Raw genomic sequence first — 15,911 nt, 5'->3', positions numbered from 1 at the left:
CTCATCTTGCTGTCAATCCCACCCCAACAATGAGAAACCTAGTTCCCACCATCTGCCATCCATTTAATGAACTATTCAATACCAGTGTATATGTATAGCAGTATCAGAATTGCTAACCTGTATCCCCATGGGATATAACTATCAGTTGGAGTACAGTGCTAATGTAGTTTGTTTGCCTTTAGTTTTACGGGCCACTCATTTCCAAAGTTATTTGGGTCAATACCTTTCCCTTCATCCTCTTCAGTAAGGTGGTTTTATAGTTTGTAATACAATGGGATTGCTTTGCATTCTGCATTCTGTGCTCAGGTTTCCTTGACCTCCTAAACGATTTTTTAGTTTGAATGTATTAAGGTTCACTCTTTGTGTTGTAAAGTTCTATCGGTTTCAACAGATGCATAGTGTCATATATGCACAATTACAGTATCATACAGAATGGTCCCACTGCCCTAAAAAGTCCCTGCCCTCCTCTCCTCTTGAGCCCCTGGCAACCACTGAGGTTTTTAATGTCTCAATAGTTTTGCCTTTTCCAGAATGTTATATAATTGGAGTCATAAATTATGTTGCCTTTTCAGACTTGCTTTTTTCATTTAGCAATATGTATTTAAGTTTTCTGTACGTCTTTTCGTGGCTTGATAGCTCATTTCTTTTTGCCACTGGATAATATACTATAGTATGACTATACCATAGTTTGTTTATCCATTCACCTATTGAAGGACATCTCAGTTGCTTCCAGTTTTTGGCAATAATGAATAAAGCTACCACAAATGTTCATGTGTTTATGTCTCCATTTTGATTAATGAAATTATTTATGTCACTCTATTTTTTCTTGATCAGTCTTGCTTGGCTTTTACCTATTTTGTTACTCTTTTTAAGGAACTGACTTTATTATTAATCTTTTTTGCTATATTTTTGTTTTCTATTTCATTTATTTATACTCATGTTTATTATCTTGGGGTTTACTCTGTTGGTTTTCTGCCTTCTTAAATTAGAAACATTAATTTTCAGCCTTTTTTCTTTTCTGATATAAGTATTTAAGGCTGTGAGAATTTTATTCAAGCCCTGCTTTTGCTGCATGCCACGTTTTGATATATAATGTTTTCTTTCCATTCAGTTCTAAATATTTTTGTTGAAATTTGTCACTATAAACTTGCCAAATTGTATGATTTTTTTTCCCCCGGCAGCCTGAGTGTAGGTACAGAAAAAGTGGAAAATTAAGGACAATCCAGGCTTGGAATTTTGCCAGGAAAGTATACCACAACCACTGTTATCTAATTTCATAGCTCACATCCACATCTCATTTTCTCCCTGCATCTCATTAGGTAGTCTTCCTTTAATTAGAGACTCCATCTCCCATTACACTTTCTTCATTTCACTATTGCATCTATCACACATATCCATCACTAAATGTCATTACCTAAATTGACTTGTGATACTGTGGGCCATGAGAATTTCAGCCCTTGTGACAAGAATGTTTGCAAGGATGGAGGATGGAATCTAAACTAGGTGGGAAAGGGAAGTCAAGATATATGGGGGCTATTAAATGGGTAGATATTAGTGGGCTCAATGGACTAGAAGTCCCAATGAAGTAAAATGAACTGATGATAACGAATTATTAAGTAATTAAGATGGAAATGTAGAAGGTTGTAGTTTGAGAACGAATTATCTGAATTTAATATCCTGGAGGTAGAAAAATTTTAAGTGAATTATCATGAGCTGATAAGTCCATGCTCATAGAGCGGATGGCTGAAGGAGAGTGGAAGGGAAGGTCACTGAAGAGGAAGGTGCTGTATGTTGGTTGAGTAGTTTCAGATAAAAAGTGAAGTTTTCTAGGTTGATGACCAGAGTGAGAGAGTGAGGAATTCTGTCAGACAGCTGCCAAAGTCTTCAGTGAATAAATGACAAGAAATTCATAGTTCTGCAATAAGAAGGGACAGAATGTAGTCTAGTCAAATGGCCTAACCCTCGTGGAAGTAGGAATTTTCAATGAGGTTGGAGAAGGAGTGTACTGGAAGGGCAGTGAGAATCAAGGAGAACCTGACCTTGTTTTTCGACTCTGAGAGGCATGAAAATTAGGAGAATAAAAATTGACTGCTTAAGAGAGCTATAGGGGAGAGCCAGGTTTCAGTTAGGGCCAGGAGGTGTGTAAAACCTTTGGTAAAAAGATACCTTTCTCAAAATACCCCCTATGTCTCCAGTGCATCTCAGCCACCCTGTGTCTCATTATACATTGCCCATCTCATGACATATTTCCTCCCTACTTCTTTCTCTGTAGCCTTTATTTCATTAGACTCCCCATCTCTTATTACCAGTCTGCGTTTTATTATCCCATCTCAAGGCATATTGCATCTCATCCATGATGTATATCATCACTAAATGGGGATGAGAATCTGAAAGCCAGGTCTGATCCAGGGGAGGTATTGTGGAGGTATTTCCAGAGCCAGGAAACTTAAGCTACAGGATTTCAGTTTGAACAGTCACTTGGCTGGGATATTATAAAGAGGTTGTGAAATCATACAAGTGTGTTAGAATTTTTGTATGATTATATATAGGAAAACAGCATTTACTATAACAAAACCTGAGGTTCTAAGAGCTCAAGCTAGTTTATACCTCAGGGCAAACTGTGGAACTCCTGTAAGTTAATTTGCTCATTCATACAACAAGTATTTATTGAGCATCCCCTGTGGGATATACACTCAATACCAAGTCTAATGGCATGGGCCCTGTCCTCAAAGGGCCCACAGTTTAGTAGGGCAGATAGACATATGAACACATTCTCTAAATCCAAATGGTAAGTGCTCTAATAAAAATAAAGCACTGTCTGTGTGTAATAAAGAAAACCACTATTTTTTAACACTGGAATTGGATACAAGAACATTGGAAAACTGGCATATCTACCAGAGCTGAACATATGCTTGCCTGTTATCTTTACCTATACTCCAAATCTACTCCTAGGTATATACCCAGCAAGAATGTGTCCCTGTGTTCACCAAAAGATATGTACAAAAATGTTCAAGGCAGCACTACTAATAGTATTCAAAGCTAAAAATTACTCAAATGCCTATCAACAGTAGAAAGGGAAAATCAGCTGAGGTATACTCACACAATAGAAGATTTTACAACAATGAGAATAAATGAACCACAACTACACACAATAATATGGATGAATCTCACACACAAAATGTTGAGCAAAAGAAGACACAAAAGAATATATACCGTATGATTCCATTTATGTAAAATTCAAAAACAGCCAAGACTAATCTATAGTGTTAGAAGTCAGGATAGCAGTTGCCCTTAGAGAGAAAGGAGCTATAGAGCTGGTAATCTTCTGTTTCTTGATCTTGGTCCTAGTTACACCGGTATGTTCACCTTGTGAAAATTCATTGTACTATCTACTTAGGATTTGTGCACTTTTCTGTGGGTGTGTTATACTTCAATTAAAAAGTACACAAACAAAATGAACCCTAACACTGACTTCTGCCTTCTGACATGATTCCTATAATGGGGAAAGTAAGTCTGTTCTTCTCTGCGCTGTTTGGAGAGCCTGGTGGTGGAGGGGAGCAGGTGAGACCTGGAACTGAAACCCACTGTTGATGGAGCACTTGTGAGTCTTTGGATATGTAAAGGACGGTACAGAGCTGAGTTTGGCTTTAGGGGACTGGATATAATGGAATTACTCTTCGTAATAAAATGGAAGGAATTTTTTTGGAATTGCTGGGGAAATGGGAAGAGGACAAGGCAATTGACAGGCAACTGGTGCCTGAATTGGCAAAAATGTTTGTGTCTCTTTGAGAATGGAAAGTGCCAATATTAAATTTAACTAATCTGCTATTTAGAACTATCATGTAATGCCACCCTCACAATTACCCATAAGCACTCAGTAAACCTGCTACATCTGTAATTACACTGGGCCTTTTTGTGGAAATTAAGGACAGGTGACTCTTCTCCCCATGTGAGTGACTTGGAGAGTAGGGAAAAGAACCACTGCAGGAGGCAAGATGATAGATCTAGAGACACACAGGAGCAGAAATTCAGAGGAAGAAACCACGAAACCAGGGAAATTCAGAGCCAGAAGTGACCACGGAAACAGAAGCCCTGGATCTAGGTTGACATCCTGGTCAGTATGTAGATTAGGGCAGCATTTTTTCTAAGCTGCAGGGCCTCCCCTCCTTTAGAAGAACATGAAATTTAGTGGGTTGCAATCAGGATGTTTTAATTGCAATAGGATAGAAAGAATAGATAATGAGTGTATTACACATAGCAAAAAATAATTACTTTTTGTGAAACTTTGTAAATGTGTATGTACGTGTTAGATCAAGAGATAAAATGTATTTATAACTGTGGGTCATAGTCAAAAAAAGTTTGAGGGCTAACTCGGTGGGAGAGTGGTTGGATTCATGCACTCTGCTTTGGTGGCCCAGGGTTCACCAGTTCGGATCCCAGGTACAGACCTACACATGGTTCATCAGGCCACACTGTGGCATTGTCCCACATACAAAATAGAGGAGGATTGGCACAGAGGTTAGCTCAGTGACAATCTTCCTCAAGTAAAAGGGGGAAGATTGGCAACAGATGTTAACTCAGGGCCAATCTTCCTCACCAAAACAAAAAGTTTGAAAGACTCTACACAAGAGGCTTAAAGCAAACATCTAGGTTCCATGTGGGGGTGCAGAAAAGGGAACATAGGGAAAATATTTCACCAAGGAGGAGATATCTAAGTTAGGTCTTAAAGTGACTATAGGAGATGGTGAAGGACATTCTAGAAGGAGTACATATACAAAGGCATTTTGGGGGAACAGCAAGAGGTCCATGAGGATGGAACCTCACGCGGGTTGGGAAGTGTGGCAGAAGATGAAGGTGAAGAGGACGGTGAATTGAGGCTTCATTGTAAAAGGTTTTATATATTAAAAATGAGCAGGTTGTCCTCTATTTTCCAGGCCAAGGGAGCCTTTTTTAAAAGGAAGATAATCTTAGTTTCTGGCTTGCCATGGAATCCACAGAGGATAATGATCACAGTACCATTTACTGAGCATATACAGTAGGTCACTGTTGAACTCCTTACATTGTATGGATTCGCTCAATTACTGATTAGCACAATGACCACTAATATGATCGGTATTGTAATTATCCTCATTTGACGGATACGGATGAGTAAACTGAGGCTCAGAGACTTTAACTAAGTTGCTGCAGATCAGACATACATAAAATGAAAGGGGCGGGCAGGTCTGTCTGACTCCAAAACCAATGCACCTAACCATTTCATAAAGGTGGAGCCGCTAGAGGGGCCTGACAGCTATCAGTCTCTTCACCTGGCTAGAGAGCAAAGGCAGGGAATGCTTGGCTCTCACTCTTCAGCTTTACCTCAAGCCCAAGCAGACTGCTTCCTGTACGTCTGTGAAGTAGAGGAGATGGCTTGAGGGGAGCAATGCCAGCACCTACACTCTCTCCCCTTTTTCACCAACTCGTCCTCTTCTGTCTCCAACCCTTTTCCCAGCTTTAATATGACAACCTTCTTATGTCTCTGTTTCTTCATAAAAAAGGAATAATAATAGTTATCTTTTATTAGGGATATAATGATAATTCCACAAATTCTTTTAAAAAAGACTTTGAGAATAAATTAGTTACTACCGTTGATTTGTACATTTTGTCGTTTTTTTTTACTTGCCTTTTAGGGCACATCATTACTGCTAAATTTCAAAGAGTCACTTGCCTTCTGTTATGCTTATTTTTATCATTTACATATGGAGGCTGTAAGGCAATAGGCAATTAAAGTCAAATGGCAAATGACTCCCTGGCTTACTTCCTATTTCGTTAAACACACCGTCTCCTTCTCTGCTCTCAAAGGACATCCTCAGAAGTGGGCAAATTAGGCAGCTACCTACTTAAAGATCTGAAAGATGCTAAAAGGTCTCTACCTAAATATGCCTCCCTCACATGTAATTCTAATTCTACACGCTCCCCAACAGCCTTGAAAAGACACCTCCCCCTCCATCCTTAAGGTATGAGGTTGCCAGAGAGGGATTATTTATTAGCTAACTAATTACTCTGTCACTGAAGCCGCTTGCCTCCAATATCACTCAGAGCACAGGAGGAGCCTGAAAGAATAACAACCAGGATGCTATGATTTGATGGGTTAAGGGAGTGGTTAGAAGAGGTGGAAGTGGAGTTAGGAATTACGGGAAGGAAAGATCCAGAACTTGAAGTACCCTTAGGGAAGACAAAACCATTAGGGCAGCCTAAGGACTTAGAGACATAAGCATTTCTAAGAAAGAACGTTTTAAAAAGAGGAGCAGGGGGGTAGTTAGGGTTTAATGGATACAGAGTTTCAGTCAAGGAAGATGAAAAAGTTCTAGAGATGGATGGTGATGGTGATGGATGGGGCAAAAGAATGTGAATGTACTTAATGCCACAGAACTGTACACTTAAAAAGGGCTAAAATAGTAAGTTTTATGATATGTATACTGCAAATACATTATAGACAATTTGTAAGGGAAATGAAGGCAGTCAAGGTTGTTTTATCAATCCTTTGCTTTAGATAGTATGGTAGTCCACTTTCAAGATGGCTCCAATGATCCTCACCTCCTAGTTTTCACTCCCCTATACTGTCCCCTCCCATACTTGATAGGGCTGACCTGGGTAACCAATAGGATACAGCAGAAATGAGCAGAAATGACCTTCCATGGGTAGGTCATAAAAGACACTGCAGCTTCCAACTGGGTCTCTCTTAGATCTCTTGCTCTGGACTACCACGTTGTGAAGACACTTAAGCAGCCTATGGAGAGGTCCAGGGATGAGAAACTGAGGCCTCCAGCCAACAGCCAGCATTAACTTACCAACCAAGTGAGCAGCTGCCTTGGAGGCAGATCCTTCGGCAGCCCTGGCTGACATCTGGACTGCAATCTCATGACAGAGCCTAAGCCAGAACCACCCAGCTAAGCTGCTCCCAAACTCCTGACTGACAGAAGCTGAGATTATGTTTATAGTTGTTTTAAGCCACTAAGTTTTGGGATAACCTGTTACACAGGAATTGATAACTAATACAGATAGCATAAGGACCCTTCATCAACTGCCTGAGGCTGGTAGTGTCTTTAGTCATTTATATATCATCATGCCCTGCATAACAACGTTTCACTCAATGATGGCTGCATATACGATGGTGGTCCCATATGATTAGTACCATATAGGCTGGGTGTGTAGTAGGCTATACCATCTGGGTTGGTGTAAGTACACTCTATGCTGTTCGCACAATGACAAAATTGCCTCATAATGCATTTCTTAGACTGTATCTCCGTCCTTGAGTGACACATGACTGTATCTCTGTTTCTTCTTGGATTTTATCACGACTACTTAAAGATATTCTGTGACCTCATTTAGATAAAGTTGCACTTATATTTACACTTTTTGAATACTCAACAGGTGGCTTAAAAATATTTTCCCAGCTTGGAGGGGCATTGTTGAATTTCAGACAGTTAAGGCTAGGAAGAGCAGTTCGTAACATAAAACACCTTGTCATATAATGTGAATGCTTTTTCTTTAATACTGTAGGTGAAATGCTTAAAAATCTGAAGGCAGGCCGGTGTTTTGTTTTTGTTTTTATTTTTTTTAAAGATTGGCACCTGAGCTTACATATGTTGCCAATCTTCTTTTGTTTTTTTTACTTCTTCTCCCTGAAATGCCCCAGTACATAGTTGCACATTCTAGTTGTAGGTCCTTCTGGCTCTGCTATGTGGGACACTGCCTCAGCATGGCTTGATGAGCAGTGCTAGGTCCGTGCCCAGGATCCAGACCAGTGAAACCCTGGGCCACCAAAGCAGAGTGCTGGAACTTAACCATTCAGCCACAGGGCAGGCCCCAGGCCAGTGTTTAAATTGTTTAACTCCTTAACATGTGTGAACTCTCTTTAAATATATTTGTATAAAAAAAGAGGAGGCAAAATAAATAAATAAATGAAGGCACTAAATAAATAAATAAAACCAACTTAAGAACTTTTTTAGGGCCAACTTCTTTTCCCTTGGCTCTGTGTATGTGTACCTACCTAGAATTCTAATCTCTGCATCTGTGAGTCTCCAGTTTTTCAGCCCAAGCTTGATGAGCTGTGGGGCGCCCTCCAGCTGCTCCAGTAGACTGGTCAGGCTGACTCGTACATCACTCCACCAGGGCAGCATCAGCACAGTTAGCTGTTCCAGGATGTACAGCCTGTCAACTTGAAGAACCACAGAGCAGTTCAGGAATGGGATCCACCTCAAAACTGATGAAGGATGAAGGGATGTGGGAGAAGGAATGGTCTTTATCTCTGCAGCCTACTCAATGTGCAATGAGAATCTACTTGGTTTTTGGTTAATATTTTTATGGAAACTGTTCAATAATATACAAACATTATGCAGAATAGTTTAATGAAACTATACGTACTAATAAGCCAACTTTCAACAAACGTCAAATCATGGACAATCTTGCTTTGTCCTCACCAAATTCCTTCCCTTCTATATCATTTTGAAGCAAATCTCAGACCGTAAGTATCAGTTCTTTTATTTTTTTTTTTTAGCATAATCACAATATCACTATCACCCTTAAAAATTGTATCACTAACTCCTTAAGCAAATTTGTCTTGAACATCACTTACTCTCAGACACTAGCTCCCTAGAAGAAAACAAGCAGGTGGGAGCCTCAGGTGCAATGAGCATGTGAAAATGTGTGACTCAAAAGTCATGGGCCTGTGTTCCTCAAGGGCAGTTTAAGAAAGGGCTAACTGGCTTCCTTAAGGAACATCTAGCAAGACAATTGTGGGTAAAAGAAATCTCAGGGCTTAGCCTATGTTTTTCTGACTATCCACACATAAATCCAAGTATCTGATCTTGGCTAGATTGTCATTCTTACTCAGTTCATGCAGAGCTTCATTTCCATCCTTCTCCAGGTGATTTTCAGATAAATCAAGAATACTCAGTTTGGCCAAATTGTGAAGATTCCGAGCTGGAAAAAAATTTAAGCCAAAGTAAAAAGACTTTCAGGGAACTATAGAACCCTAGAAGAATTCTGAGTTCTTGTCTTCTTTTTTGATAGTATACAAACCGTTATTTGACTTGATTAATTTAATTATTCCCAAAGGTATCTGGATAGGTTTAACCCCCAACTCCCATGACTAGGAACAAATGGACAGATATTTCCTGATCCTAAGTTCTGGCTAGTAAACTTCAGTTCTCATAAAGCAGCATGGGATATAGTCGTTATGTCACTATGGGAAAGTTACTCCATTTCTCTAAGCCTCAGTGCCTTCATCTTCAGAATGAGGAATTTGAACTAGATAAACTGTGAGGTTGCTTCCAATTCTGAAATGCCCTTATCATGCAGGAGAAACAAAAGAACAAAAACAGATGAGCTGAGCTGTTCTTTGTGAACTTCAGTTTAGATGATCTTTTTAATGTCATAGTTGTTATGTTAATAATAAGAACTTAGAAAGTAAAAAAAAAAAAAAAAAAAAAAAACAGATGAGAAAAATAGGAAACAAATACCAAAAAGGCAGATGGAAATCTAGCCATATCAATAATTACATTGAATGTAAATTGACTAAATACTCCAATTAAAAGGCAGAGATCATAAAACTGGACTTAAAAAAATTTTTTTTTTGGAGGAAGATTAGCCCTGAGCTAACTGCTGCCAATCCTCCTCTTTCCTTGCTGAGGAAGACTGGCCCTGAGCTAACATCCATGCCCATCTTCCTCTACTTTCTATGTGGGACGCCTACCACAGCGTGGTGTGCCAAGCAGTGCCATGTCCGTACCTGGGATCTGAACCAATGAACCCCAGGCCGCCAAAGCAGAACGTGTGCACTTAACCGCTGCACCACCAGGCTAGCCCCATGGACTTTTTTTTTTAAAGTAAGACCCAACTCTATGCTACCTACAAGAGATGTATTTTAATGACAAAGATACAAATATACTGAGGTATAAAATATGGAAAACTATTTTACATGCAAATAGTAATTATAAAATGCCATCACTGTAGCTAAGAACTGCTTAGTTCTTGTCTTCACTTCAGATATTTATCATGGTTGCTTAATCTAGTTGAAGTTTTTCCGATCAAGACTGATTAGAAAAAATCTCTTTGAAAAATATTAATCAAGTTTTTCATGACTATATACTCATTATAATGTTAGCTATTATTATTTTTAATCAATCATATGAACCCTTTTTTTAGAGTAAAATACCTTCTGGGGTTTGGTGCTTTAAAATAAAAAACCCATGGAATGCCTCTTAAAAAGGGTGCAGTTGCCATTGTTAGTTCTAAATCTGTCTCTCCGCAGTGGCAAATAGAGAAGTGAAAGGGTGCGTTCATCATTCTCATGCTCCCAGTGTTTGTCTAGCCTTTTCTAATCATGGATTTCTCTAGCTTTTGATGAATGTTAGCATACAAATGGCTTCCTGAGTAATCTTTACAGACTCCACGCAGTTTTATATTCTGTTTTTAAAAGGGCTAGACCATCTTTTTTCCCAAAATCTAAATTTAAAAAATATCTGAATTGAACATATCCAGTTGATCCAAAAATACGCAAAAGTTTCTCCATACTTGGTATGCACATCCTTTGGGAACTCAAAAGACTCCACTCTTATATTAATGTACGTTAACTCCATCTTAACAGGGCAATGGGTAAGAATTGGAAGGCCTGAGGACATTTAAGGAAATCCTTCTCTAGGCTTCTCAATCATTTATTTAACCATTCATTCAAATATTTATTAGACAGTTATTATTCAAGCACCTATTTCTTTTCTTTTTTTTATTAAGGTGACATTATATAAATTTCAGGTGTACATCATTATATTTCAACTTCTGTATAGACGACAGTGTCGAGCACCTGTTTCCTATTTTCTTCCTCTTCCCCTTCTCTTAAAATGATCACATCTTCAATTACTCCAAAATTCTCTCCTATTATCCATCTATTATAAATTTTCATTCCAATTATGGAGAAAGTCATTAAAAACAGGTGAGATATTACCTAGAAGTCTTTATTATCTTTTCCAATTTCTCTAAAAATTAAATTTCCATTCGAGAGACTTGGCATGCATTAGTATAAAAGTATCACATGTTCTCTTACACTGCTCTCCTTCAGTTAATGCAGGCAACAGTTACCTAGGGTTTTCACAGCATTTGCCGACAGGCAGCAGGAGACTAATTGGATTTCTTCAAGGTCACAGGGTTCGGCTGACAGAGACTTTACGATGTGATCCATTCCCTCCCCAATGTCAGACAAGTGGGTCAGACGAAGTAGACACATCTTCTTCAGGTTTGTCAGACCTTCACCTGCAAAAAGATGGGAAGAGAATGTATTAGGACACCAAGTTCATCTGATTTAACCATGGATTAATGGACTGAAAAGAAGGCAAAGAGCAGTTGCCCAGAGAGCCATACTCTTTCTGTAGAGATCCTGAATTATAAAAAGCCAGAGAGAGTTGTTTTTCTTTCAGCTATCACTTTCCAGTCTCCTGGACCATACGAAGTTCACTTATGTGGAGGCCATTCTCTTAGCAGCATGAGGAAAACTATAGTAAATGCGTAGTATTTTAATGGGTATCAGCATGTACCTTTACTATGAGTTTTTTTCATAGAATGAAGTCTTCTGAGTGAGCGCTCTCCCTTTAGTACCCTCCAAAGTCTTAGAAGGGGTAGAGGCTGAATTCGGAGGGCAGCATGGGGACTTCAGTTCCCTGTTGTGCTTCTAGTAAAACTGTCTACAGCCTTAAAGAAGCCCTGCTTGTGACTGCATGGTATGGGGCCTGCCTGATGCTTCACGATGAAGACCACATCCAAGGCAGCATGTTTAACCAGGAGAAAGATTTGTCTGATATCAATAGTACAATGGAAAGCATTCTAAAATGTCCCTCATTCTTAGGTCTAAAGCTGATGTGGAGTTTAGGATTAGTTAGGCATACATTTTTGTCATTAAAATATTTCCTTATCTTGATGGGACTCTAACCTATAGGAAAGAAATATACAGTTTTAATAATACCTATCTTGCACAACTTTGGGAGGGTTACAGATAGTCTATGTAACATATTTAGTATGGTGCCTGGCACATAGTAAGTAAATATTAATTGTTGTTACAGGAGTACACGTAGCTTAAAGGTTATGAACGCGAGCTTTCAGTCAGTTTGATTCCTGGATCTCATACCTAATAACTGTGTCAACTTGGACAAGTTATTCGACCTTTCCACTATGGCTTCAGGGATAGCTATACCTGTGTGCAAGGACCATTGTGAGGATTCAGTGAGAGGGAGTATGTAAAAGTGCCTAGTATAGTGCCTAACCCATTGCACAGTAACTCTTTAATAGATAGTAAATTTAGACTGATTTCTTGAAGCCCAGACTTTGATTCCTTAATAGTAGAACCAGATTGTCTCAAATAGGTATTTCTGAACCATTTCTACCAATTGGTGAGAGCTTGGTCAAGTCAGCAAACTGTTCCAGGTGCCAGTGTGAGTAAAAATGAGAGAGTAGAATCAGGTGCTGTCGGGCTCCTTCCAGCTCTGATATTCTGTGTAACTCACAGGCACCCAATAGCTGTTTATTGCAAAGTGAATTAATTTGAGTATTCTCATGTAAGCTATTTAATAATAATAATAAAAAAAGGTCAGCCATGTTTTAATTATAGGATAGGATTGTCTTTAGGCAGGAAGCAGAATGAAAACAACAGAGCTGAGGAGCATTTAACTGAGGGCTTAAACAGGGAAAACGAAAAGCCAAAAAAGAAAAAAAAAAAAAAGCAGGGACGTTGGGAAGACGGGAAACAGCTTCAACAGGAATCCTCCTTATCCTGGAGGACCGGCTCCCTGTGATAGACTGCTGTTCTCCTTGTGTTCCTGTAGTTTACTTGATCTACATTCATTCTTGTGTTCCATCCATTTGTGAAGTTTTATTTAATTATGAAACCACAGTATAAACTTTTTGCATTGTCTCTATGCTTTAAATACAAACATAGTCAATCATCCAGAGAGATAAAAAACTATTGTGGCTCTGTCTGCAAAAGGATTACAATCTAGTGGTGTGCAATTTACATAAATTGGTGCTGAAGCATTGGAATGGGAGTGGAGAAAAGTGTCTAGAAAAACCAACGTAGTCACAAGCACATAAAGGCATCCTTGCCTTGTATAGATACAACCAGTGTCAAAGAGTCTTAACTATTCTTATTGTTATATTTGTATTAATAAAAATATAAGAGAAAACAAAAATCTGACCTAGATTTATAGCATCTTCCTCACTCATCTTAACGTTATCCAGTATAAGCTTCATAAGGTTCTTCAAATTACCCAAGTTGTCAATCAGACCACCTGCCAAAAGAAAAGAGATTGAACTGTGTTCAGTGCTCATTTACTAGGTTTCTATTGCCAATCAAAAGATTTTAGTTGTCACCATAGGCAAGAAATGTTCATGAAATTGACACAAAAATATATGTTTTGGTCAGAGATGGACATCTTCCTTACCTAAAGGCATGTTCTCCAAAAATAATGGAATTAGACTAGAAAACTATAACAGAAAGATAACAGGGAAATCTCCAAACACTTGGAAATTAAACAACAAATTTCTAAATAAGCATATATCAAATAGGAAGTCTCAAGGGAAATTAGATAACATTTTGAAAAATACAGAAATAAAAATAAAACATATCAAAATCTGCACCTAACACAGTGCTTAGAGGGAGGTTTATAGCATTGAATGCTTTTATTAGAAATGAGGGAAAGTCTCAAATCAATAACCTAAACTTAATACTTACGAAACTAAAGAAAGAAGAGTATAATAAAACCAAAGTAAGAGGAAGGAAGACAATAAAAAGATAAGGACAGAAATCAATAAAAAATTGCAAACAGATAAACAATAGGAAAAACTCATTTAAAAAAAGCTCTATCTTGGGGCCAGCCCAGAGGTGCAGTGGTTAAGCGCACATTTTCTGCTTCGGTGGCCTGGGGTTTCCCAGTTCAGATCCTGGATGCTGACACGGCACCACTTGTCAAGCCATGCTATGGCAGGAATCCCACATAAAATAGTGGAAGATGGAAAGAAGAACACAGCTGGAGGCATCACAATCCCTGACTTCAAAACATACTACAAAGCTACAGTAATCAAAACAGCATGGTACTGGTACAAAAACAGGTGCACAGATCAATGGAACAGAATTGAAAGCCCAGAAATAAAACCACACATCTATGGACAGCTAATCTTCGACAAAGGAGCTGAGGGCCTACAATGGAGAAAAGAAAGTCTCTTCAATAAATGGTGCTGGGAAAACTGGACAGCCATATGTAAAAGAAAGAAAATTGACCATTCTTTTTCACCATTCACAAAAATAAACTCTAAATGGATCAAAGACCTAAAGATTAGGCCTGAAACAATAAGTCTTCTAGAAGAGAATATAGGCAGTACACTCTTTGACATCAGTTTCAAAAGAATCTTTTCAGACACCATAACTCCCCAGACGAGGGAAACAATAGAAAGAATAAACAAATGGGACTTCATCAGACTAAAGAGCTTCTTCAAGGCAAGGGAAAACAGGATTGAAACGAAAAAACAGCCCACTTATTGGGAAAAAATATTTACAAGTTATTTATCTGACAAAGGGTTAATCTCCATAATAAATAAAGAACTCACACAGCTCAACAACAAAAAATCAAACAACCTGATCAAAAAATGGGCAGGGGACATGAACAGACATTTCTCCAAAGATATAAGGATGGCCAATAGACACATGAAAAGATGCTCATCATCACTAATCATCAGGGAAATGCAAATCAAAACTACACTAAGATACCACCTTACACCTGTTAGAATGGCAAAAACATCCAAAACCAAGACTGACAAATGTTGGACAGGTTGTGGAGAAAAAGGAACCCTCATACACTGTTGGTGGGAATGCAAACTGGTGCAGCCACTATGGAAAACAGTATGGAGATTTCTCAAAAAGTTAAAAATGGAAATACCTTATGACCCAGCCATCCCACTACTGGGTATCTATCCTATGAATCTGAAATCAGCAATTCCAAAAGTCCCATGCACCCCTATGTTCATTGCAGCATTATTTACAATAGCCAAGACGGGGAACCAACCTAAGTGCCCAGCAACTGATGATTGGATAAAGAAGATGTGGTATATATATACAATGGAATACTACTCAGCCATAAAAAAGGACAAAATCATCCCGTTCACAACATCATGGATGGACCTTGAGGGTATTATGTTAAGTGAAATAAGCCAGACAGAGAAAGACGAACTCTGTATGACTCCACTCATAGGTGGAAGTTAACATATAGACAAAGAGAACTGATCGGTGGTTACCAGGGGAAAGGGGCGGGGGGGGGGAGGGCACAAAAGGTGAAGTGATGTACCTACAACATGACTGACAATAATGTACAACTGAAATTTCACAAGGTTGTAAACTATCATAATCTTAATAAAAATAAAAATAGTGGAAGATGGGCATGGATGTTAGCTCAGGGCCAGTCTTCCTCAGCAAAAAGTGGAGGATTGGCAGTGGATGTTAGCTCAGGGCTAATCTTCCTCAAAAAAAAAAAGCTGTATCTTTGAAAAGATCAATAAAATTGATAAATTTCTAGCAAGACTGACAAAGAAAAAAAGAGGAAAAACAAATTACCAATATCAGAAATGAAAGAGAAGATATCACTACAGAAATTACAGATGTTAAAAGGATAGAGAATAATATGAACAAATCTACACACATAAATTTGACAACATAGCTAAAATCACCCAATTCCTTGAAAGCCACAAACTGCTAAAACTCACCCAACATGACATAAGTAACCTAGATAGTCCTATATAACTATTAAGGAAATTGAATTTGTAGTTTAAATTTTTCCAAAAAAAGAAATCTGCAGAAACAGAAAATTTAACTTGCAAATTCTACCAAACATTCAAAG

The 15,911-nt window shown here is 38.5% G+C and overlaps 1 protein-coding gene across 2 annotated transcripts in view; it reads right to left on the bottom strand.

The window, feature by feature from the left end:
* The window catches only part of NLRC4 (NLR family CARD domain containing 4), a 44,374-nt gene that overhangs the window by 9,071 nt on the left and 19,392 nt on the right, over window positions 1–15,911 (bottom strand). The window contains exons 5-8 of one of the 2 annotated variants that reach the window (XM_008544431.2): window positions 13,221–13,313; window positions 11,119–11,289; window positions 8,872–8,964; window positions 8,033–8,200 (exon numbers count right to left, since the gene is read on the bottom strand). In XM_008544431.2, the coding sequence (XP_008542653.2) occupies window positions 8,033–8,200; window positions 8,872–8,964; window positions 11,119–11,289; window positions 13,221–13,313 (525 nt within the window). The remainder of the gene's footprint in view (window positions 1–8,032; window positions 8,201–8,871; window positions 8,965–11,118; window positions 11,290–13,220; window positions 13,314–15,911) is intronic. The other variant, XM_070574141.1, reaches the window with a different exon arrangement.

Source organism: Equus przewalskii, chromosome 14 (genome assembly GCF_037783145.1).
Source record: "Equus przewalskii isolate Varuska chromosome 14, EquPr2, whole genome shotgun sequence".
Taxonomy (NCBI): domain Eukaryota; kingdom Metazoa; phylum Chordata; class Mammalia; order Perissodactyla; family Equidae; genus Equus; species Equus przewalskii.
Note: the sequence above shows the minus strand (reverse complement) of the source record. Positions and strands in the feature narration are given on the sequence as shown.